The 14,459-nt window shown below is 44.5% G+C and overlaps 1 protein-coding gene across 5 annotated transcripts in view; it reads left to right on the top strand.

Annotated features, from left to right (window-relative positions):
* Positions 1-14,459, top strand: part of STK33 (serine/threonine kinase 33) — a 111,637-nt gene that overhangs the window by 42,228 nt on the left and 54,950 nt on the right. For 3 of the 5 annotated variants that reach the window (XM_019519613.1, XM_019519618.1, XM_019519616.1), the window contains exon 2: positions 7,328-7,408. The exons of the other annotated variants lie outside the window; for them this stretch is intronic. Coding sequence is in view for 1 of the 3 variants with exons in the window: in XM_019519618.1 (XP_019375163.1) it covers positions 7,391-7,408 (18 nt within the window). In the remaining 2 variants the exon portion in view is untranslated. The remainder of the gene's footprint in view (positions 1-7,327; positions 7,409-14,459) is intronic. 5 annotated transcript variants of the gene reach the window in all.

A 14,459-nucleotide genomic window follows, 5' to 3' on the forward strand; every position in this document is an offset into this window, starting at 1 on the left:
GCCATAGACAGAGATCAGCATGCATTGCCCCTTTCCCTGTGTTGCAGGGCACTAAGTTGCCTGCTCCTTTAAGGGTAGAAACTGCCTAGAGAGAGGGCCCTAGCAGTCAGGCAGGAACCCCAGAGGTGCAGGTTACTGTGGCAGCCAGCTAAGGAGGAAATCAGCCTGCACCTGCAGCCAGTCAGCTGACCGGAAGAGGCAGGGCACTGGACACATATAAACCCCAAGGCTGGGACTAGAGGGTCAGTTCTCTGTCAGCAGCCAAATGGGAAGGAGCCGCCTTAGAGGAATCACCCAGAGATACTGCGGCTGCCTGATATGCTGCGCTTAGAGCTAATGGGGCTCCAGGAGCTCACCAGGTACCCTGGCCTGCAAGCCACTTGGTGCTGGGGAGGAAGTTTGACTTGTTTAAAGGGACAGAGCACACCCTGAACTGCTTGTGTTATGTTATAGCCCACAGGCTCATTTTAGTTGCTGTTTATAAACTGGTGGATCGGGCTGTGAGGCTATTGAGGAAGGAGGACGCCTCACTGGGGGGGCTCGCTATAGTCTGGGGACCCCAGTGCCAGGGGCGTGGAGATAAAGGGGGTGAACAGACCTCAGCACCAGGGGCGCAGAGACAGCTGCGGAGAGCCCAGCGCCAGGGCACGGAGACAAAGAGGGTGAGCAGAGCCCAGTGCCAGGGGGCGCAGAGACAGGGCTGTGGAGAGCCCAGTGATGACCGGAGGCCAAGCTAACTAAGGCCTGGGAGGGACAATGTGTGAATGCCATCTGCGAGGTTTGGGGCATGGTAAAGGGGTGGTTTTGGAGCCACGCATCTAGCCCATAAGGCTGAAGGTGCCCCATGAGGCAACCATTTTGTGCAGGACCCAAAAGGCATCCAAGAACCGACAGGGTTCAGTGGGGTCCATCAGGACTGTGTCCAAACAATCTCGAGGGCAGTCTCCCTATTCATCATAATTACAAACAAGAAGTGACAGGGGAGAAAGAGGGTGCCCATTGGGCAGGATTGGCACAATCAAGGAGTCCTAGGGGTATCACGGCCATCCCTGGGGACCCCATCCCGTGACACCCCCCAAATCAGTATACCATGGGTTGCTTCATGGTTAGGCTGCAGCAACTCTTTTAATGAAGGTTTCTGTGGCAGGGCATGTTTGGGTGCCTGCCACTTTAAAGGCAGAGACAGGCAGCTACCAGGTGCCTGATGAGGGCAGCCATTTTGAACAAGGCATATAAAGGCTGCAGTTTGCTGTGTCCAGGGAGGGCAGAAACATTGCCTAGCTGAGCTGCAGCAGGAACAACCTTGGAGGTAAGGGCAGGAGCTTATGGGGATAGTTTGGAAGCTCGTGGTCCTGAGCTTGACCTAAAACTGCACCCTGCCTGGGAAGGGTGGCCTGGTGGGGCTCCTGGTGGCATGGAAGTTCCCAGGAAATGCCAGGCCAGTTACCTCCCCGGTGAAAGGTGAGGAAGGGCACCTTAACCCCAGCCCCCATCTTTGGGTGGGCTTTGGACACAGCTGGGGAAGTAGAGGAGGCCAGATGTGTCTACATATAGGCACCTGAGCCCAGCAGGGATGCACAGCCCGGACAACCCAGAGGGGGTTGCGTGTGGGAGTAGTGGGGGCCAGCTATGCCCATGTGTAGGTTCCTGAGCCCGGCAAGGATATGAGGTCCTGGAGACCCCAGAGCGGGTAGTGTGAAAAATATTGGGAGGCCCCGCACAGAGTAGGGTTGAAGCATGAGTAGGCCTGAAGGGGTACGTGTGAGGGGGCTAAGTAGGGCTGAAGTTGGAGACGGCTGAAGGGCAGCCCAAAGGGCATGCTGAGTAGGGTCGAATGAGAGTAAACTTGGACAGCACAAGCGCCAGCCCTGTGAGAAGTTGTGCCTGGTGAGAGGCTTGGGGCAGAATTAGCCCAGGGTTTTGCATAAGGCCGGACCATGTAGAGTAGGGGAACTCACGGGAACTGAAGGTTCTGTGTGGCAAGGCCAGTATGAGAGTAATGAAGCCTGATGCCCCAAGATGGGCCCCTTAAGGAGGAGCAGAGCAGTGGAGTGTGGCCCGGTAATCAGCAGCATGCCAGAAGTTCTGGTATGGAAGGGATGGAGTGGAAGAGGCCTTCTGTGAGAGGGGAGGTGGCTTGAATGTGTGTGTGTGTGTGTGTGTGTGGAGCCCAACTTTGGACCCAATTTGCTCCAGTCTCAGACTGGGAGTAATCTTAATCTGGATGCCATCTGTGAGGCATGGGCTGCAGTGTAGGGGAGGTTGGAGCTGCAGATAGTGCCCCCTGACATCGGGGCAGTAATGGGCAGTCTCCCGCACGTACCATCTGTATATGGAAACAACAAAGTCATGGCAGGTGGGATCGGGCGGATTGCCCCGTAGAGACAGGTGAGCGGGCTGACATGAATCCTGGCCCCAAGAGTTGCCGCTTGTCACAGTCTCATATTTGAAATAACGAAATGACTACTTTGGTTGAATCTCTCTCCAAATATGAATGGAGGATCTACATTATAGATTGATATGTTTATATAGTCATCTGAATTTGTTGAACTATGTGCTGTAAGTAACTCCTAATAAACATCTTGTAAGCAACCTTCTTGTTTTGAATGTTTATTAGCTCTTCATTATATGAGTCAGTGCTAATAAAGTAGCTTCTCTGATATAGCTAACACAGTTGGAATTCTTTGCTGCTCTTTGCTTGCTGGTATGACATTTGGCTCTTGCAGTTCATTTGAAGTTAGTCATCACCACTCCTGTTTTTTCAGGTTTTACAATTCAGCTATAAAGATACAGAATACAGTTTACATTTGTTAATTTTAAAAACACATTTGAAATCAAATTTCATTTGTTTAAGAAACATTAATAAAAATGGATTTCAGGTGTTTTTTGTTTGAAATCATTCATTTTTATCTATTGCAAGTTGGTGGCCCAGATCTAAATTATTTCCATAAAACAAAGACTATGATTGGTCAGAATTTGAATACTCTTATATAGAATAACATAGAACCAATTCCAAGTATTAAAATCTTTTGAATATAGTATAAGAAATTGAAGAAAAGAGTAGTCAGAGGGGATAAGATCTAAACTAATATGGGCTCAGTTCATGGCAAAGACAGAGATCCTTATTAAGCTACACTTCAAGTTAAGGAAGTAGCACTGGGTACTTTAATTGAAACATCTCCTGTTTTACTCATAATGTTTATACTTTGAAAAGCTCATATTATTGAACAAGGCTATGTACCCTACATAAAGTACATATCCTGTCTCATGAGCATCAAACTCATTTGGCTAGATTGGGTCCATAGACTAGACCCACGCACTCGATCCAGAACACAGGGCTGGTTTGGTATGGGTACCACATACAGCACACAAGGCTGGAGCTGGTGCATGTGCTACACAAAATACATGGGGCCAATCCAACATGCATACTGGCTCCAGCATTAACCACATGCTGTGTGCTGGGCCTGTCTGAGACTCACAGGCAGAACTGTAGGCCAGGCCAGGTCATAGGGCTCCCTGGGCCATATCTTTGATGCCCCTGCCCTACTTATAGAGCAGACAGGTGTTATTGACCTCTTTTTACATAAGTTGATTGAGAGATTGCACCCTGGGAAACACAGGCCTAGTAGCCCTCAAGGGTACTTGATTCACTTCAAGAACTTGGGATGCTTCCCTCGGTTGGAAGCACAAGTAGTGGTCTCCCTTAGCCGAACCAAGGGGACCCCAAGGAGTAATCTAGACCCACACCCAATAAATCTCCTGTGCTAGGTACAAAGGAGAACTTTATTGGTTACAAGGGATAGGGTTGGAATAGGGTGCAGGGTAGAGCAATAGCAGAGAAATCCCATAGAGCAAACTGGCATGGCTGGGTAGCCTTTGATCATGCATCTGAGGTACTGCAAGCTATATATCTAGTTAGATCTCAGGTATCTTACTTCCAAATTAGGTGGAGATTCCCTCTGGAGGCAGGCAGTTCCTTGATCATGAGTTTTGAGAGACAGAGAGCAAGTTTCAGATGGTTCAGCTTTTCTCTATCTCTGAGCCTTCCTCATGGTTGCTGCCCCCTCCTCCTGGGCAGTCCTTAACTTATATAGCCCTTGTCATTTGCCTGGTCCAACGGAGGCCAGCACCTGTTGGCTGTCAGCCAACCAATTTGAAATACATCACTAGTTGTTGGGCAGACTGGCAGTTCTTAGCTCCCCAGAGAGCAAGCCCCTCATCCAGGTATGTGATGCCAGTCACGTAGGCAGAGGGAGCAGGTTTCCCCCCTCCCTCAGAAATGTATCCAGCTCAGGTTACCTAAAGAGATAGGGTAAGGTGTGTATCCTCTGCTGGGCCCATCCTAACCAAACTGTCACAGAGCAGAGTTTATGGGGAGAAACAGAGGTGGCCTTCTGCCACGTACCCTACCAAAATCCATTTATTTTGTTCCAGTGGTTGGACATGGAATTTCTATTTCTCTAGTTTTACTTCAAGGTAAGCATATATAGTTTACATAGTACGAAAACTGTTAAGGATGTTCTAGTTAAAAAACATTGTAATACATTAATTAGAGTGTGATGATGAAACAAAACTCAGCTGTTTCATAGTTTACTCAGTTGTCATACATTGTTTGGTTGTGTTGGATATGAGCAGGTTGGAAGATAAAAGCCTTGTCTACATGATAAACTTACCATGCCTTGCATTTGCTCTGTCAGATGTGCTGTTCCAGGTGGGCTGCCTCCTGAACTGGAAGCAGTGCAGCTGCATAAGTGTGGTATTTTGTGTAGGTTAATTTGCACATCCATGTGACACAGGCAGCTAGTTCTCTCGCAGGCTAATTGAGTTTTCCACCATGCTATGTAGGACTGTGCAGAATTTCGCCCGATGTTTCATTTCAAAGCTGTTTTGATGTGTTTCAATCTTGAAACAGCAAAATCAAAATGAAACAAAGGCCTTCAAAACAGCTTTGAAACAAAACGAGGGAACTCAAAGTGTTTTGAAATGTTTCAATCTTTGAAGGTAGGCTTACTGACTTTAGCACCAGTCTCAGCTGGCAGTGCCCACCTCCTCTCTTCCAGCAGGCAGATCGAGGACTCGCTTGCACCCCTGGGAGGGCTGCGGGGCCTGTGCTGGAGTCCTGTTAGGGGTGTGGGGCCCGATCTGCCTGCCAGATGACAGACCACCGCTGGGCACAGCCTGCACCCAGCGCCAGGAAGATGGGTGCTGTCGCTGGCCCCAGGCAGCAGCACCTGCCTTCTGTCATCTGGCAGACAGATTGGGGCCCGCACCCCACAGCCCTCCTGGGGGTGTGGGTAGACTCCTGATCTGCACGAGGGATTACAGGAGGTGGGTGCTGCTGCTTGGGGCCAGTGGCAGCACTGATCTTCCTGGTGTCAGTCCCAGCAGGCAGCACCCACCTCCTCTTATCTGGCAGGCAGATCAGGGGCTCACCCGTACCCCTGGGAGAGCTGTGGGGTCTGTGCCGGAGTACTCCCAGGGCTGCGGGCCCCTGATATGCCTGCCAGATGATAGACTGACTCTGGGTACAGCCTGCACCTGTTATTCAAATTACCAACTGCTAAAATCATGAGCAAGACTTTATAAAGGGGGATAAGGCAAGGTGGCACATTTATTGATTACATGAATTAGACATAGAGGTTCGGACACGCCATTCATACAAATGCACACAAATCATCATAAACATCATTACACACATACACAAAACAATCATTCCATCCACACATACACCAGATATAGTTACCAGCAATAGTTGCTCAATATCAGCCCAGGGTGGCCAACCTGGGCTCATTGAGTAGATGATGATGATTTGAAGATAACAGCTGGAGCGCGGTGAACAGATTTATCTGTGCTCCGGTGAAACCGCAGTAGAGAAAGAGACTCACCCAACTTGGCATTTTCAAAGTGTTCTTTTATAGGGATTGGCACCCTTTGTTTCAGTGCTTTGGGGTTTTTCCATACCCGGGTTCTGTTTTTGTGGTTGTTCTTTTTTTTTGTCTTTAGCTTATCTCAGCTTGGGAGTGTTCTTGCTGCCCGTCTGGCAGGATGGGTGCATTCCTTCTCCTCATTATCTTTGGGGACTTGCCCGCATCCTCAGGAGGGCTGCAGGGGCTGTGCCAGAATCCTTCTAGGGGTGCAGGCCCCCGATCTGCCTACCAGATGACAGGAGGCTGATGCTGCCAGCTAGGGTCAGTAGCAGCATGATCTTCCCGGCGCTGAGTGCAGAATAGCCAATTAGTGAAATGTTGAAAAAAATTGAAACAGCGAAACAGTTTCAATGAAATGGAAGTGTTTTCAAAACTAAATGAAACTCAAAACACTCTTCCGCTGAAATGGAAGTTGAAGGGGAATGGTGCTGTTTCACACCGCCCTAATTACTACTACCCTTTGAGCCCAAAGATCCAGCCACTCTTCTATCCACCTTACAGTCCATTTCTCCAACCTATACGTCCTTAGCTTGCTTGTGAGAATGTTGTGGAAGACTATCAAAAGCCTTGCTAAAGTCAAGGTATATCACATCAGCTGATCTCCCTGCATCCACAGAGCCAGTCATCGCATCATAGAAGGCAATCAGGTTGGTCAGGTGTGACTTGCTTTCCGTGAATCCAGGCTGACCATTCCTAATCACCTTCTGCTCCTTCAGGTGCTTAGAAGTGTATTCCTTGAGGATCTGCTTTATTATTTTTCCAGCGATGGAGGTGAGGCTGACTGGTCTGTTGTTTCCTGGATCCTTCTTCTTCCCTTTCTTAAAGATGGGGACTACATTTGCCTTTTTCCAATCATCTGGGACCTCTCCTGATCACCAGTATAGTATAGTAAAAAAAAAAAAATGTTAATAACTCTTTCTTAAGCACTTCTTAGTATCTACAATGAACATTCTTCGGTAGTTGGTAATGAGCTTTAACTTTTTAGAAAGTAAAAATGAAAGCCAGTTACTTGTTTGTTGGGAAGAGGAGTCTGAGGAAGTGAGGGATCTGAGAAAGAAATCTTTAGAAGTCTTATTTTTAATTAATAGTAATTATGCTATAGATTTACTTGGCAGTTCCAGAAAATGTAATCTTTAGCTACAGATTATATACTGTGAATTTGGGAAGATATACTGCCTCCTTTAAAAAGAAGGTGGTTGAAGGTCTGCTTTAAGCGCAAAACAAAAACTGAATATAGGGGAATTGTTGTACCATTACTGTTTACTTTGGTAAAACTCCTCACTGAAGTGAGAGTAAGCAGTATGGGATTTGGCTTATCAGTGAGAAATTATTAAAATCATGGCCACTCTCTTTTTTGGGATTCACTAAAGCAGTGTTTTGTCTTCTGTCTGTTGCCTCAGCAGAACCAATTAACCCTGTTACCAGAGCTGTGATGATAGTATCAATAATGCTGGATTCTGTGGATGTTTTTGCGTGATAAGGTACTGTTTTGTTTCATTCCTAAACAAAAACTGACATTTACGTTGTACATTCTAACTGTTGTTAAAAAAGAAAATCTGTTTGGGGAAAATACAGAGAAAGAAAATTTATCGTTGAAGACAGAACTTAACTTTAATTTTGAAGAAATGACATGATGATGTCCTTTTAATTGAAGGAAAATATCTTTTGCCTGTGAAAATGAAATCCTCTACACCTCTCAGCTGCTTTTCAAGCCCTTCAACCTGTCAGCGAAATTGTGTAATCTAGTAATACCATGCCTGAAGCTTATTGCCTTTTCTTAGGCAATGCTATCAGCAAACGATGCGCTCTATCGATTTTAATCATTTATGGGTTGATTCTGATCTTGGTTATGTTGGTGTAAATCCAGACAAACCAAACCTGTGGACTTAGTTGAAGCTACTCCAAATTTATATTGGTATAAATGAAATCAGAATCTGTCTTATTGGGTTTACAGTTCCATTGTAAGATCTTTAGGAGTCGCCAACAGAAAAAAATTATGGATGGATTTTACCGTCTTTTCATGAAAACTACTTATTTAAATAACATTCCTCTTTAACCAGTAGTTAAAAAAAAGCATTTGTCTGCCTACATATCTGTCCTGATGATTCAGGGTCATTGTTGTCATTGGCTGCGATACAATGAAAACAATCTGAGTTGCTTATTGGAGCTGGCTAGAATTTCTCATTATTTATTAGCTGTAGGGCTGAATCTGATACCAATATATTGAATATATATTTGAATGTGTGGGTGAATTTGAAGCATTCTGAAATACTTCCTGTAAGTCACAAGACAGATATACAGTGTGTTGGAATTTGGGTTCTAATCCTAAATTTTTACTAACAGATAATTCCTGATATATAGTTAATAGGAGTTTTGCATTTTGTAGGGACTACAGAGTAGGGCTTTCACAGTCCAGAAATTCACTGATTTTGTTTTAACTAGTTCATAGCAAATTTGATTAGTAATGATCCCATCTGTCTTCCATGGCAGAGAGCTATACATTTTTTTCTTTAATGTAAATAATTTTCTTTCATATAGAAAGTTTATTGTTTGGAAATCTAACCTAAAACTAAGGCATTAACCACCCTTCAGCTTACACATTATTACTTTTTTGAAGTATGCTAAGAAAATGAGTAAAACATAGGATTAATTTGTAGCCACCTCTGACATGATTTTCTTTCCCCTTACTGGTGGTGTTATACAGTAATGTTTTCTGATATGAGGGGGAAGGTTGGTAATGTAGCCTAGGACTTCTGATCCTTCTGTAGACAACAAACTGATATAAAAAACTATAGACACCAGTGCTTTATAGTTGTTGTCTGCATTCTGTGGGTTAATGATTCATTTGTGCCCATGTGGTGGATTCACATTACTGCTCTGTGTGACTGAGCATTACATTTTTTTAAAATTTAAGCTAGAGTTAAAATCATATATTAACATTCATAGTTAATATGTGCTTAGGAGACGTATTTCTATGTCTGTCTGAGTGAAGTAGAAGATGCTATTTCAGCAAAATTAACCTCTTGTAATTTTAGGTATTTTGCCTTTTAATGGCTGATTTCTTTTTTTCTTGTGGAGCTTCCTCTGTCGTTTTTTCCCTCCAGCATAAGGTGTTGGGAAGACTAATGATTTCCTTCTCCCCAAGTGTTGTTCCTGCCTTCTTTCATATATCATCATGGTGCTTGCTTTAGGCAAATGTACTAAGTAGTCTTTGCCAAAGCTGCAATACTGCTTCAAAATCTTGTAGCTTCATTAAGACATTGTTGAAATTGGTACTTTGTCTCTTGAAATTCAAATATAATTCTATGTCGTTCCATTATAGAGACAAGGGGAATAGCTCAGCTTGTTAAAAACAAAGGAGCAAAGAACAAAACAAAACATAAAAACCAAACCAAAAAGGTGCTCCAGAAAAATTAAGCTTTTATTCTTCTTCATCATGTAAAAGAAATCAAAATTGGAGAACACTGTATCCCTCATGAAAGTATTCTAAATAAGTGGGGGAAAAGAGATTTAGCATATTTCACATTCACATATTTCAGGTTCACTAGTTGGCTGTGCACCAAAGCTGCTTTATTTTTTTCCTGAGGTTTCTAGGCTTTAGCCCTTTCCTGTTGCTGCTCTTCTGTACCAGTGCCTTCAGCAGGGCTTGACTGATGTAGCTCTTCAGGTCAGCAGTACTCTACTGCCCTCAACATAGGCTTCTACACAGAACTAGCTGTTTGCCCTTTTCCTCCTTTTATGGGATGAAAAAAAGAAGAAAAGATAAAAGGTGGAAAACAGAATTGTGCCACTCCAAGGAAAAACACTACCTCATGGAAAATAAAACATAAGTTAGAGGGGGAGGGGGGAGCAGACTAAAATAGAGGAGTCTCTTAAAGATATGGACCTCCCTGTTATACAACAATGAACCTGTTTAGTAAATCCTGAGTCAAATTGTTGCTTCTGCGCTTCACTTGGCACTACAGTGCATTTTATTTCAAAACCAGGAGTAATTTTATGTGCAATTATCTGAGCCACTTGGTTGGCTCAGTTAATAACTTCTCAAATTAATTTAATTGTGAAGATGCCAGAATAGCCAAATTAAGAAAAGAGGATGTTTAAGACAGGCACTACATGCTGTACTATTGGACAATTTGCCAGTACAAGGGTGTTGTCCTCACTATCTGTTGTAAATTAGGACAGTCAATGATAGGATTTGTATGTGGCTATTTTCACTTTGCTCTTCTTTTTCTGGAAGTTGGTTTTAAATGTTGTTAGTAAATGGAAGTGGTTCTGCCTCTCTCTTTAGAACGATCATCTATTTGATTGAAAGACTAGTAGATTCATCACTAGTTTATAGTATTTTTTTTGCACACTGAACTTTTATGAGTGTGAATTACTGGTCATGATTATCTTTAACATTTTCGAAAAACAAATCATAGAATCATAGAGAAGCAGGCTGTAAGTTTCCAGAAGTCACCTAGTCCAATCCCTGCCTGGAGCAGGATCATCCCTATCCAAATCATTTTATACAATCCATAATCTAAACTCTACATGAGACTGCCATCAATCCTGACATAACACAGACCTAACACCCTAACCTGCCACAGGTAAAGCAGGGGAACCGTGGCAGCCAGCGTCCTGTGTCTATGAAATGTCAATATATTCTCAACAGATCCCAGGTTAAGGGTCCACTTGCCCCACTACAGAGGAAGGCAACCCCCCCCACACACAGTCCCTGTCAGTCTGACCATGGGGTAAAATTCCTTCCTGACCCCAAACACAGCCATTGTTCAGACCCTGAGCGGCGGGACAAGATCCTCTATTAGGGAATCTCTGATCTTGGTCCCAGCAGGAGTATTGGTCCACCCCAGCCAAAAATTCCTAGCCTTGACTATTGCCAACATTCAATGCCTCTGTGGGAGGCTTAAAAATACCATGATATATTTAGCAGAAAGGTGTGGGTGGGGGCAACCAGCAAAGCCCAGAAGCATGGCAAATACCCATAGTAGAACATAGGCATAGGTATGCCTAGCTCATCCCCAACCAGTGGCTGTCCAACCTCTTCCTGAACACCTCCAGGGATGGGAAATCCATAACTTCCCTAGGCAGTCTGTTCTACTGCCTCACTGTTCTAACTGTGAAGAAGTTTTTTCCGGATATCCAGTCTAAACTTACTTTATGGCAGCTGCGAGCCATTGTACCACATCCACCTCTCTACAGTGAAAGAGATAAGGTGCTTTTCCCCTTCTTGAAGGCAGCCCATCAAGTATTTGAAAATTGCTGTTGTGCCCCTCTTAATCATCTTTTCCACAAGCTGAACATGCCTAGCTTCTTCAGCCTTCTCTCATGTGACTTGTTTTCCAAGCTCATTATTATCTTTGTTGACTGTCTCTGGACCCTCTGTAACTTCTCCATGTCCTTTTTAAAATGTGGAGCCCAGAACTGCACGTAGTTCTCCAGATGAGGTATAAGCTGTGCTGAGTAGAGAGGCACTATCACCTCCTTTGTCTTGCACCTAATGCTTCTGTTGATGCATCCCAAAAGCACATTCACCTTTTGTGCAGCTGGATCAGACTGCAGCCTCATATTGAGTCTGGTCTGCCAAGATCACCCACTTTGTATATTCGTTTTAGATTATTCCTCCTGGGGCACAGCACCTTGCCTTTTTCTGTGTTGAACTTCATCCTGCTAACTCTATCCCAACTTTCCAATCTATCGAGATCCTTCTGAATTGTGTTTGCATCCTCCAGTGTGTCCGCAATCCTTCCCAGTTTTGTGTTGTCTGCAGACTTGCTCAAGAAGCTTTCTATACCAGCATCCAAACTGTTAAATGCATTGAACAGCACTGAGCCCAGGACAACCTCCTGTGGGACTCTACTTAAAACCTCCTGTCATTTTAACATGAACTTGTTAATAGTTTCCCTTTGGTTGTGGCTGTTGAGCCAGTTATCTGTCTGCCTTAGAGTAGTTTTATCTAGCCCACACTTCTCCAGTTGGTTTATGAGAAAGTTGTGTGGGACATTCAAATTCCTTATCTAACATTTTATTTATATTGCCTATCTAATAGGAGGCAAAATTAAAGGAGAAAATTGGAGGCTTTGAAGAAAATGACTGGTAAATATGGGAGAAATACTGATATATATTCTACAATATTGCTTGTATTTCATGAAACATAGCTGTGAAATCCATTAGGGCTATGTGAAGCTTTGGTCACTGATTCAGTTCAGAGGAGATTTGGCTCGATTCGGCAGCTGAATCTCCGAATCCAAATTGAATCAGGAGACCCATTATCTCTTGGAATCAAATTGGAAGCCCCTGATTTGATTCAAAGAGATTCAATGATTTGGACATAGACACAGCTTTATATGTTTTTTCTACATACTTCAAGATACCAGGTGGCTCATGAACACTGAGATGGTGGGGCGGATGGAGCGTCCCACGGGAGCATGGGGGGATTCCTAGCGCACTTGGTGGTGGACCTAGAAGTGAACCAGAAGCACTTCCGGTCCATTTCTGGGTCTGCTGCAAAGCACATGGGGGCCCCACCCCCAGCTCAGTGACTGGTGCCTTCTGGGTCTGGGGGGGCACCTGGGTTCCCCCCATGGCTGATTGCCTAGCCAGGGAGGCACAGGGGGTGGTTCACCACCGAATACATGGGGGGGAGGGCATGCTCCTGTGGGATGCTCCGTCTGCACCACTATCTCAGTGTTCATGAGTTGTACCTGGTACTTCAAGGTACTTAGAAAAAATATATAAAGCTGTGTCTATGTCCAAATAGCTGATTCTCTGAATCAGAATCAAGATTCGGATTCGGCCAAATTGAATCGGGACAGCGATCCGAATCAGCAAATTGAATCACTGTCCCCCGACTTGGGCCAAATCCGAATCTGAATCAAATACGGCCCACTGCGCACACCCCTAAAATCCTTCTGTAGCTGAACTTAGAACTTGTCAATAAATATTCCTGCATGAATTCAAGAATGCAGATATTACTTAGGCATGGTTATATATTAATTCAATAAATGATAAGATAATCTATTGAGGTACATGGTCACAAACTGGTAGACATTTATTGCTAAATTCATTTTTCCTTTTTGGTGCTTCTGAGAGCAAGATTCTTATAAACTCCTATGCTGGTGTGGGTCAACGAGTTGAGAGAACAGAAGGAGTTCTAGTATTTTTGCAGACTTGATTCTGAACATCTGATAGATATTTCATTAGAATTAGGCAAGGATTCAGTTTGGTTTTCTTTTCTAATGAATGGCCCCATATCAGAGTTTGGAAAAACAAATTGATCTTGAAAGTATTTATACTGGTTCTCCAGAATGATTGATTTTTAATAAGTGATATGAGATAAAGGCCAACCGTTTGTCTGTGTAGGAACACGCATTCAAATGACTAAGTCATGAGGTCTTCTATCACAATTTCTAGGTTGTAGCATATCATCAGGGATCCTGGTTTTCTCTGTTAAAAAAAAATCCAAAATTCTGATTAAAAAACCTCAAATATGCGTTTTTTCCTCGATGAAAATGAAATACCCCTCTCTGTCTGTCTGTCTGTCTGTCTCTCTCTCTCTCTCTCTCTCTCTCTCTCTATATATATAGGTATCATTTGAACAGAATGTTTATTGATATTTTTACAAGTTTAAAACAATTTGGAAGCCTACCCATGCCTCAGTCATTCTAATAAAATACTTTCTAAATACCTATATATTTTGGCATTTGATTTTGGTTTTGTTATCATGGAAAATCAGAGCTCTCCCTGCTCCCTTCACTCACCAGGATGCGGATCCACTTGTGACTGTCCACCCTGCTGCTTTGAGGTGCTGAACAGCCCTGATATGCTAGTGCCCCTCACTTCCAAGCCACAGCCCCCTAGCCCTGCCGGTGCCCCTCATTTCTAACCTGCAGCCCCTTCCTACCTCCCGACTGCTCCCTCCCAGCAGCAGCTTCCCCCCACACGGGGATGCAGGTCCAGCTGCAGCTGTTCCCCCTGCTGCTTTGTGGTGCTGAGCAGCGCTAATGTGCCCGTATCCTGCCCCTGTCATTGCCCCTCACTCCCAAGCCACAACTCCCCCAGCCCTGCCAGTGCCTCTCACTTCTGACCCTGCCCCACTGCAGAGGAAGGCCAAACTCCTCCATCTGTACGAATCTGACATGGGGAAAGTTCATTCCTTACCTCAGTGCAGCATCAGTCTGACCCTGAGTGGGGCAGGACCCTGTAGCCAGGACCCTCTGGCGCTGAGTCTCAGCAGAAGCATTGGCACATTCCAGACCGGTGGCTAACCAACGTCTTCTTGAACACCTCCAGTGCTGGACAATTTACAGCTTCCCTGAGTGTCTGTTTCATTTGCCCCTGCTCTAACTAAGAGTCGAACTGGAATTGAACCAGATCCTAAGAACTGGTCTGAACTGGTGTTTTGACTTGACCCTGAACCGGAACTGAACCATCATTTCATAGTTTCATAGTTTCATAGATTTAGGGTCGGAAGGGACCTAGTAGATCATCTAGCCCGACCCCCCGCCAGGGCGGGAGAACAACAAAACCCCA

Source organism: Gavialis gangeticus, unplaced genomic scaffold (genome assembly GCF_001723915.1).
Source record: "Gavialis gangeticus isolate Ggan-Ray unplaced genomic scaffold, GavGan_comp1, whole genome shotgun sequence".
NCBI classification, from domain to species: Eukaryota; Metazoa; Chordata; order Crocodylia; family Gavialidae; genus Gavialis; species Gavialis gangeticus.